This window comes from Leptonotus elevatus, chromosome 11 (genome assembly GCF_054856555.1).
Source record: "Leptonotus elevatus isolate MCC_2025b chromosome 11, RoL_Lele_1.0, whole genome shotgun sequence".
Lineage (NCBI taxonomy): Eukaryota > Metazoa > Chordata > Actinopteri > Syngnathiformes > Syngnathidae > Leptonotus > Leptonotus elevatus.
The window spans coordinates 24,334,480-24,344,524 of NC_141249.1; the positions used below are offsets into that span (position 1 = coordinate 24,334,480).

Sequence of the window (10,045 nt, forward strand, 5' to 3'; positions counted from 1 at the left end):
CCGGAGTGCTAATGCGGCTAACGGCGGTTGTGCTAATGTTGAGCGCGAGCTCCACGTGAGCGTCCATAACCCGCAACGTGTGCTTTGGTGTCCTGTTAGCATCCAAATGCGCTAACGATTGAAGACAATCGGCGCGTTTGTGTGAGGCTGCGCGGGGCCGACCCGGGGGCGAGCCGGGTCGGCTTGCCAAGCGGAGCGCACATGACTGCTCACGTCCCAAGGCGTTCCCAGGCCAGCCGAGAGACGTAGTCTCTCCAGCGTGTCCCGGGTCGTCCCCGGGGCCTCCCGCCGGTAGGACATGCCCGGAACACCTCCCCAGGGAGGCGTCCAAGAGGCATCCGAACCAGATGCCCGAGCCACCTCAACTGGTTCCTCTCAACGCGGAGTAGTAGCGGCTCGACGCTGAGTCCCTCCCGAATGACCGAGCTTCTCACCCGATCTCGAAGGGAGAGCCCGGAGACCCTGCGGAGGAAATGTCACCTCTCTGATGACAACAACGCTGTACAGTAATTTGTTGCACGTGTGCGTGAGAGCGAGCTCGTTGCGTGAGAGCGAGCTCGTTGCGTGAGAGCGAGCTCGTGTGAGCCTGAAACCAGAGCATCGACGGTTTTTGCTTTCACACAAACACTAAACGTGTCTTGTTTGGACACGTAAAAAGTGCAAGTGAAAGAAGATGCTAAACATGCTAAGTGCGCTAGCAACATGCGAGGCAGAGAAGATGTCCAAGTGGGTCGAAACATGTTGCATAAGAAAACATTCCACGTGCAAGCTTTGTTCTCAAATCGCAACGTTTGCTCCAATAAAAAGAAGCGCCACACGCTCGCACGAACACGAGGCCGCCCAATTGTTATACAACATTTGCAAGCCCCTCCTCTTTTTTCCAAGAAGAAAAATGAGGACTTTTGTTGAGCCACAAACAAGACGTCATGAGATCCGACCATCCATTTTCTTCCGCTTGTTCGGGGTCGCGTCTCGCCAGAGGTCGGACTGCAATGCATCGGAATGCAGTTACAATTTCAATGATTATACAAAATCGGCATAATCGCAAACCAAAATAAAAGATGATTCATACTATTTGTGAGTTGTTAAAATGGGTTCTTTTGCACCTTTTTTTATTTGAAAATGACTCATTTCCTCAATCTTGTTTGGGAGCTTACGTAATTATAGCGTTTCAAAGGAATGGCTTTGTCTTCCTATTTTTTACGACGGTCCGAATTTCAATTGTTTTCAAACGAACGGTGACGAATATTTTCGTCATAATCGAGCGTCGCCTTTCGGAGGCCGTTTCCAAAAGAGCCTTTTCGCCATGCATTCATCTGGCGAGCGCCGACCGATGTGGCGCCGATGAAGAATCCCATCAGAAAAATCGGAAGGAAATTTGAACCTGCGACAAATCGTTTGAATGGCGGCAAAAAGCGTGAATGAGAATCTTTCCTGAATTTGGGAAGATGTTGCGCTTTGGAGGAACGCGGCAATCGTCAATGAGGTCGTCATTTTCTTACGAACCGCTGGCGGCCGACGAGCGGAACGCGTTCGGCGACGTCTTCCTGTGTTGATGCGCACCATCGAGGTTTCTTTTGCATTTTCCTGCAAGCAAATCATGAGCACTTTCGGTGCCAAACGTGTCGCGTTCAAGATGGGAAGAACTTTTGAAGCTATTTTGGATCCCCGGGAATGCGTTCGCGGTTACAAAACGAACACTTATGCAAGATGTGCCCGCGACGTTGCATAAGGTTGTTTTTTTTGTGAGCTCCATTTAATTAATGTAATATGTAACTTGTTTTGTTGTGAATCGCGCGGCGGGTGATTTTCCACAGCAGCTTTTTCATGCGCGTGCGCAAGCAGACAGCGACGCCTGCTGGACGTTTGCACTCATGACACAAACAAGAAAAAGGAAGACGAGAAAGTCAGCGTTTGTGGATGAAGAATCCGTTTTGAAGGTGAACATGCCACGAAAGGATTCAAGATGGCCGTCAATGTTCTTCATAGACTTTTTCATGGCATTTTCTCGGCCGCAAAAAGTCCTCACAAGCGGGTACGACCTTCGCACCGCTGACATTGGCGCACGATTGTCCAAACGAAATGTTGCAAATCTTCAAGCACTCGTTTGAGGACATTCTCGGATTCCTCGAACTTTCACGGAAGAGCAACATCGGGACGAGCTTTATATAAATGTTCTTTTTTAAACTTTTTTGTCGTCACTTTCCTTTTGATGTTTTCAATTGCCGGCCGATGACTCGGCACCGTCGGCGAGCAAGCGCCGCTTCTTCTTGATGTGACGCGGACGCGGCGGCGCCTTTGCCTTCCGCCGCTCTCAAAAGTCTTCGCCGTCGCATCGAGGGCGTTTGCGACCGCCGGCGCGAGAAGAAGACGCGGCACAAGTCGAGGTGTTAAAAAAGGAAAAGAGAATTTATTGCTGGAAGAAGTTTGCGGAATGAACAAATGGACACACAAAGCATCTTCTTCATCCGACATCGTCAACACTAACAACATGTCGGCTGCCGGTCGGCCATCTTTGGTGACGCCGATCAGTAATACTGACGCGTCAATATTTCAGGTAAAGGGGAGGAAAAAAAAGTCCGTGAACATCCAAAACGGAAAAGAGTTTTCAAGGAGACGCGGCAGGAAATCAACGTCTGCGAGTCTGTCGTCCTCGCACCGTCCGTCCGTCCGTCCGTCCGTCCGTCCTTGCGGGCGTGTCCATTTCCCCGATCACATGTCGTCGTCGTCATCTTCGTCCTGAGAGGAACCGGACTGCTGGGCGGCGCTGGCTGCCGCCATCTGGGCCTGCTGCGCCTCCTGCTGCATCTGCAGCCACTCCTGTTGGGCCAGCTCGGCCTGCTGCTGCCGCGCCTGCACGCACACGCACGCACGCACACACGCACACACGCGGCGTCAATCCCATCATGCGATGCGAGACACAGCAAAACAAAGACATCTTCCAGGTATGCATTCAAGTTGGGGGTCAAATGAAGTTCACCAAATTCATTTCCTGAAATGTTAACATTGCATCATTTAATCATAATCATAATAATAATAATAATAATGCATGACATTTATAGAGCCCATTTTTGGACACTCAAAGGCGCTTCAAAGCGGCTCGTCGCTTCTTGGAGCTTCGTTGCAGCGGACCGGAAAAGCCCACCCACGCACGCACCCACGCACGCACGCACGCACGCATCCTTCTTCAAATGCAACACAAACAAAAGCTGTCCTCGTGTGTTATTAGCAAGCACGCAAAAATTGCCTTCTGCGCTGCTTGTTGCGTTTTTCACAAAAAGCTCCTTTTCTGTGCTTTTGCAAAGAAAAATGTCAACATCTGATGAGGAAGGACAGAAAAAGGAAAGGAAAGCGTCCGCGCGCTGTTCAGCGTTGACGCAACACAATCTTCTGCAGGTCTCGACAGATCCGGAAAACCGCCGAGTTCGCGGAAGAAAAAGATCGGAAATGATGTTGGGCTCTCGCTGGCTCGCTTTTTTTGTTTTTGAAAGAATCCCCAAAGTTGTCCTTTGAACAAGTTGTCCTCTGTCCACGCATCTCCTTGAAGGAACCTTCAACCAGCTTCCCGCCACGTAGGGATGCTCCGATCCCATCCGTGGATCGGCCCAAATGTTGGCCCAAAATAGATCCGATGTCTGTCAAAATGGCCCCCATCCGCGGAGGCGCATCTGGTGGGCGCGCGCACGTTGGCGTCTCCGAGGACGAGATGAAACGGCGAAAGCTCGGGTCAATATTTCACGTTTGCTACGTTGCTGACGTCAACGTCTGTCAAATTTGCACTGGGGGGGAACATCGGAAGCCATTTTGGCAGGAAGGCGGGCCCCGCGTCGCCGGCTCGCCGTCAGCTCGCCTGCCGTCGGGTGACCTTGGCGAGAGCGAGCGTGGGAGGACGGCGGCAACGGAGGTTGCGAGGCGGGCCGCGCGACAAATAGCATCATGAATTATGCCCGTCTAACGCCATTTTGTACACGAAGGTGGCATTTGGCGATGATCGATTTTCGTAATCAACGAAGAGCAACAAAAAAAGGCATGTGTTCTACGACAACTTGTTTACGCGCAGACGCGACGTAAACAAAAGCAAATGGCGCCGAAGCCGCGGCCACGTTATGCGGTTGAAGGTAAGAAGATAAAAGCGTGCGTCGCTTCATGACGACATTCGCTCAATTTACATTCAACATGCATTGAAAATCGTACACAACAATTCATGTTGAAAAATATTCCAAAGGCATTAAAGAACGTCGAAGAGCATTTGTGGTGTTTTGTGTGAAAATATATTGAATATTATTGGGGGCACTAATGCAAAGACAATTTCGTACGGATGGGATCGGTATCGGCAGATACTGAACCCAAGGTATCGGCGTCGCATCGGTAATGAAAAAAGCGGAATCGGAGCGTTCCTACCGTCGCGTGCCACACAAACGTTCAGAACCCGAGCGGGTTTGTGTTTTCGGACGTGATCGATATCAGCATGTCGTGAAATCGGCTCTGATCCGGCGAGACACGACGACGCGGACGCAAGTTGCTTATCGGGCTCCAATCGGAACCCAAATGGGAAAAAAACACAATTTTTTGAAATGTCGAATAACTCATCAAATATTTCTGTTCTTTCGATGTTTCTTTTCTTCAAAGAGCAAAAGTACGAAACGGAGCATCTGGAGCCGAGAGGACGCACGTTTGTCGCGATTTGGGTGTCAAAAAGGCGGCAGAGCAAGATGAGGCCTCGGCACCGTCTTTACCTTGGCGAAGAGCTCCTGCTGCTGCCGCAGCAGCTCCTCCTCCGGGATGCCCAAATTCTCCAGGCGGGAGCTCGCCTTCCTCCTCTTCAGGGCCACCGTCTTGCACTCCTGCAGCACGTCCTTCACCTCCGCGATGTACGAGGCGAAGCCCAGGCTCTCCAAGGCTGCGAGGGACACCGCAACGTCAACAGCCGCCAACACTCGAACCGCCCGCCGCGCTCACATCATCCACGACTTCGGACGTGACACTTTCATCTTGCGGAATGATCGGAAGGCTTATTGCAAAATCTGTTTCTCCCTGTTTATTTGGTATTGTTGACTGATGGTTGTGCAAGCTATTTTGAAAGGGAGAATTCCACGTGCAAGGGGGGGGGGGGGGGGCGTGACGACACGACGACGACGACGACGGCTGGGGTTCCGCTCACCGTTGATGACGTGCTCGGGCGAGATGGTCTTCTTGTCGGACTTGTTGCAGATCTCGTTGGCCTCGGACGAGATGAGGTGAATGAACTCCGTGCAGCAATTGACCACCAGCTCGCGCGCGTCGTTGGCCACGCGCACGTTGGGCAGCGTCTCTTTGATCATCTTGTTGATGGCGGCGCGCGGGATGGTCAGGTCGTCGTCGTTGCCGGAGGACGAAGCCATCGTTCGAAAAAAAAAAAATTATATATATATATATATATATATATAACAAACCGAAACAACACTACTAATAAAAGTGAGGGATCCTCCTTTGTGTTGTGCGCAGCGCGCGCAATCCGGCGAATGGAAGACGTCCGCCCGCCCGGCGGCGGCTAACTGAGGCTATGCTAACACCGCAACAGAAAGCGAAACGTCTCCGCACAACATCGGGCCAAAATTGCAAGTTCAAATCTTAGGAAGGAAGCTCGACGTGACAAAGGGTGCAAATGGTTCGGCGGCGGAGTGAAAAGCAGGCGGTTTAGTAGCCGAACGAGTCCAACGGAACAGCTCAGCCGCCGCCGCCGCCGCCCGAGAGCATGGCTAAAGCTAAGCTAAGCGAAGCTAAGCTAAGGCGAACAATGGACCAGCTCGCTCATACGGAACTCGCAATTGATCCAACGTCGCCGGGAAACCGATGAAAGGGCGTGGCTAATGAGACGGATACGAAACGGATCCACGAAATGCGTCAACGTCAAATAAACGTCAGATTCTGCCGTTGACTACTTTCAAAATGTACTACAACATTAGCCAACATTTGTGCGGATATGACGTCACTGGGAAACCGGATGTCGTCTTTGTCGTGTAAACACACGGCGAAATTAAATAACTTTGAGCTTCCTGCATTTTTTTTTATTTACCCCCCGTTTTTATTGTATCTTTTTATTATTATGCGAGTCATGTAAATGGGATTGACTGGTATTTGTATTCTTCTTCTCTGCTCAGTAAATGTTATTTAAAAAAAACAGCAACATTTTGAAAATGCATTTTCTGGTTGCTTAATTGTGACACATTGTTTGAAAATTAATATTATTCAAGTTTTATGTTCACAATTGTGGATTTGCAAAGTGAGAACTGCGTGATTTTGAAAGAGATGTCTGTATTTTAATATCTGATTCTAAAAATAAGAAAGCAGTTAAAACCCTTCAATTGTGTTCCCATTTTGATGTTTTCAATGTGCCTTAGATTTTATTTAAGGCATTTTTTCTCTGCTGTGCTATCGTTTATCGCCACCCAGTGGTCATTAGGCAACGTGCACCTTTGATGGCCTACGCACGTTTTGATTTTGGGCTGTTACAGATTGAGGTCACTTTACTGAAACGTTTGTGGCAAAGTCCTTAAAGGATCTTTTTGCAGTCACTTTTTTGCTCACGACTGCCACCTCTGGCCCGAAGCGTAACTGCAGCATGTGTGTCAGGCTCTTAAAGCGACAGCCACGGTTGACAAACGAAGACGTGACTTCAAATGAGGTAAGAAAAACTCCGCCCCTTCCCAAAGAATCTGTGGCGTGTGACGGTCCGCACACTCTGCTACAAAGGGAAGATCAAAGCTGGCAGGTGCGGTCCGAGTCAAACCGTCAGGGCTCTTCGTACTCATCTGAGCATCGGCGGAGCATGCATGACGTCGAAAAAGCGACAACGTGACCTTTTTCAACGGCACAACGCGCCTTTAATGTTAAGGACGCCATCTTTTTGGAGATATCATTTGTCACATAAATAGCCACGCGGATCCCCGATTAGCGTCAATCCATAATCGCGCGTAATCCGTTTAGTTGTCATGAGGACGAACGCTGACACGCACAAAACATTTTGTCCTCGGGAACTTCTTGCAATGTTTGATTGAAGGTCTTATTTCATTTCAATGTAACATTTGAAAAAGTCATTTATGTTTTTACAGCATTTCATTTATTATTTATATGCGTCACGTCTCTTTTTCCAATCTTGACTCTTCCGGGATTGTGTTCGAAACCCTTTGAGTCGTGATTGGCGAAATCTTCACATGATTCCACATTTAAATGCGATGGAATTGGCTTGATTCAACGTGCGCAGGTACGAGAGCCGGCGCTCATATTTGGAAGCTGGTCAAATGTCAAGTGACTTGCTGCGGTGGTCACGTGACGGCCGGTGGGCGTGGCTAAAGACAAGCGCAAGTTTGGACGACGGGACTCGATGGGCTCCTCCGGCAACAAAATGGAGGCGGCGTCAGTTGCTTTTGTCCGGCGCCAAGCTGCGTCTGCTCCGCCAACGCAGCAGCTTGAGGAAGTTGAGGCTGGCGTTGAAGATCTTGTCGTGCTCAAAGACCATCTTGTAGAAGGTGTCGATGGGCAGGTCGCCGCTGGGGTCGGCGTACTTGAGCGTGGTCATGGGCGTGTACAGCGTGTTGGTCTGGTGGCGGAACGGCGGGTTGTCTGACGTCATGATCCTCAGCGTGTGCTGAGGGGACACCACAGACATGTCGGCTGCAGGAGTGGCCCCGCCCCCCGCCCCGCCCCGCCCCGCCCCGCTCCGGGATGCGCGACTGGCCGCCGGCGCCTGCAAGTCGGCTCTTACCTCAGCCACATCCTCCGCCGTCTGTCCCAGCGTCTCGAAAATCTGCTTGTAGTTCTTCAGGTAGATGTTGGTGAACATGTCGGCCGTCACGGCGTCGGCGTTGCTCAGATCCGTTTTCAGGCCTTCGTCGTACACTTTGCGCTCAAACTCCGTGATGACCGGACCGGGCTCGATCAGGCTGATGCTGAAGTCAAATGTGTGGACAAAAGTATTGGGCCACGTGCAGGAAAAGGAAAGACGAGGGAAGTCGAGGGAAGCCGAGAAACGGGCAACTCTGGCATTTATGCAAATCATCTAAAAGACATCCAGGAAGTGGGGAGGAAACCCCAACGTGTTCCCTCCTCATTGGAACAAAGCAACTGAAGAATTATGAAGGCCTTCACTTTATCCGAGCTCTGATTGTTTGATTAGGAGCCGTATCTGAAAAGTCTTCTGCGAAGGCAGGAAGTGCAATGAATAGCGGCGTGTGATGGGTGGAGGCGTGGCTTACTTGAGATTGAACCTGAGCGCTTGCACTGCCAAACTCTCGCAGAATCCTTCCACGGCGAACTTGGATGCGGCGTAGACGTCGTTGAAGAGGATCCCTGTGGGCACACGGGGACTTTTGGTGAAAAGGGCCTCCTGGCGGCGGCGGCGGCGGGTGGGCGGCACCTTGGATGCCCATGACGCTGCTGATGACCACGATGTGACCTTTCTTGCGGCGCTTCATGTCGGGAAGGATCTCCTTGAGCAGCCTGACCAGGCCGAAGAAGTTGGTGTCCATCACCGTCTTCATCTCGTCCAGCGATTGGCACTCGATGGGGCCGATGAGGCCCATGCCGGCGTTGCTGACTGACACGGGAAGTCAAACCACAGGTCAACGAACCCCAGTCGGGTTCATTCAGCAGCACATGAACCTGATAGACTTTTGTGTAGGTCAGCAACTTTTCCCGCTCAGGGCCGCGCAATCACAAAAATGAAATTGATTTCTGCAATTAAAAGCATAATTATATAAATAAATAAACACTCATGTGATGTCTTGTTGTAGGACAAAATGTGTTTATTTGTTCAACATTTAAAAAGAATAAAGATTGTATAAGATTCAACTGTTATTTTCATTTCTGCCACAAAAAATTGCTCAATATCTTCCAAATTTGTTACAAATCAAAATGTAGCATGGAAATATTTTAGAATTTTGAATTCAGACTTTTTATTTTCTTCAATGAATAATTGGAACCTGTTACAAAGGCCAGGTTGAGCTGTGTTTGTGAGGTTGCAGCGCCCTCTGTCGGTCAGTTCATCGGCACCGTTTGAATTCTAGTTCGGCATGTTTTTGGCCACCTTTGCTTGCTTTTAAGTCTCGCGCTAAAAGTCGGTCGCTCCGTGTTCACGTTTTGCTACAAATTCTCATCTCCCAAAGTGCGTGCGTGCATTTGCGGAAACCACGCACACGAACCCCCTCGCCACAACTAAACAACAGCAAGAGATAAGCTGGTGTGATCATTGCTCGCCTGGACAAAAATGTCCCAACCGAACTTGCTGCAGCGGTTAGCAACCTCATAATTCATTTCTGCCAGCAAATATTTCGCTGTTCACCGTCGAGATGACTTTTCTTTTCCTTTTTAAACACTACGAATTCCGTGTGCGTGTGTTGCAGGTGTTGCGGGTGTTGCAGGTGCGACTCACTGAGGACGTCCACCCTGCGCTGCGGCAGGCTGTCCACGCACGCTTTGATGGACGTCTCGTCGCGCACGTCCAGCTGCTTGAGCTCCAGCGTTCGGCCCAACGCGCGACCCGCCGCCTCCACCAGCGCCTCGCCTTTGCTCACGTTCCTCATGGTGGCGTACACTCACGCGCCAACACACGCGCGCGCGCACACACACGCACACACGCACAATGTCGTGCCATTATTACGCTTACGTTTTGCTCAAATACTCATTTTTGCCATTTCACGGCAATCATATTCAATTGTCACTAAGCATCAGCTGTCGGACGCCTTTCAAGATGCATCGAAGCAACTCCAATTTCGACTGCCCCACTTTTCAAACAGTGAACAAACAAACAGAATAAAAGATGACAACGGTCAATTGTTGTCTTTACCCATGAATCTCTTCTTCTCGTCGTTGGCGATGCGCGCGGCGAGCGCCAGGCCGATTCCGGACGAGCATCCCGTGATCAAGACCACCTTTTGAGACATCTCGCTGACAGCAACGACCAGGGAAGAGTCCGCCGGGAGGTCCGAGTCCGCCGGGAGGTCCGAGTCAGCGAGCCAGCGAGAAGGTCCGAGCGGGGCGGGGCGGGGCGGGCAGCTGCAAGCTTTCT

At 50.6% G+C, this 10,045-nt stretch overlaps 2 protein-coding genes across 2 annotated transcripts; both read right to left on the reverse strand.

Moving 5' to 3' along the window:
- Window positions 1-2,388: 2,388 nt before the first annotated feature.
- Window positions 2,389-6,931, reverse strand: dr1 (down-regulator of transcription 1). Its single transcript, XM_086088471.1, has 3 exons — window positions 5,162-6,931; window positions 4,737-4,900; window positions 2,389-2,853 (listed from the first exon to the last, which is right to left on the reverse strand). The coding sequence occupies exons 1-3, from the start codon at window positions 5,379-5,381 to the stop codon at window positions 2,713-2,715; spliced, it is 525 nt and encodes a 174-aa protein (XP_085944597.1). The 5' UTR covers window positions 5,382-6,931; the 3' UTR covers window positions 2,389-2,712.
- A 145-nt stretch (window positions 6,932-7,076) lies between these two features.
- On the reverse strand, window positions 7,077-10,014 carry LOC147166653 (retinol dehydrogenase 8). The gene is made up of 6 exons (XM_086088472.1): window positions 9,824-10,014; window positions 9,410-9,571; window positions 8,396-8,575; window positions 8,235-8,328; window positions 7,745-7,928; window positions 7,077-7,627 (listed from the first exon to the last, which is right to left on the reverse strand). The coding sequence occupies exons 1-6, from the start codon at window positions 9,918-9,920 to the stop codon at window positions 7,397-7,399; spliced, it is 948 nt and encodes a 315-aa protein (XP_085944598.1). The 5' UTR covers window positions 9,921-10,014; the 3' UTR covers window positions 7,077-7,396.
- Between the last annotated feature and the right edge of the window lie 31 nt (window positions 10,015-10,045).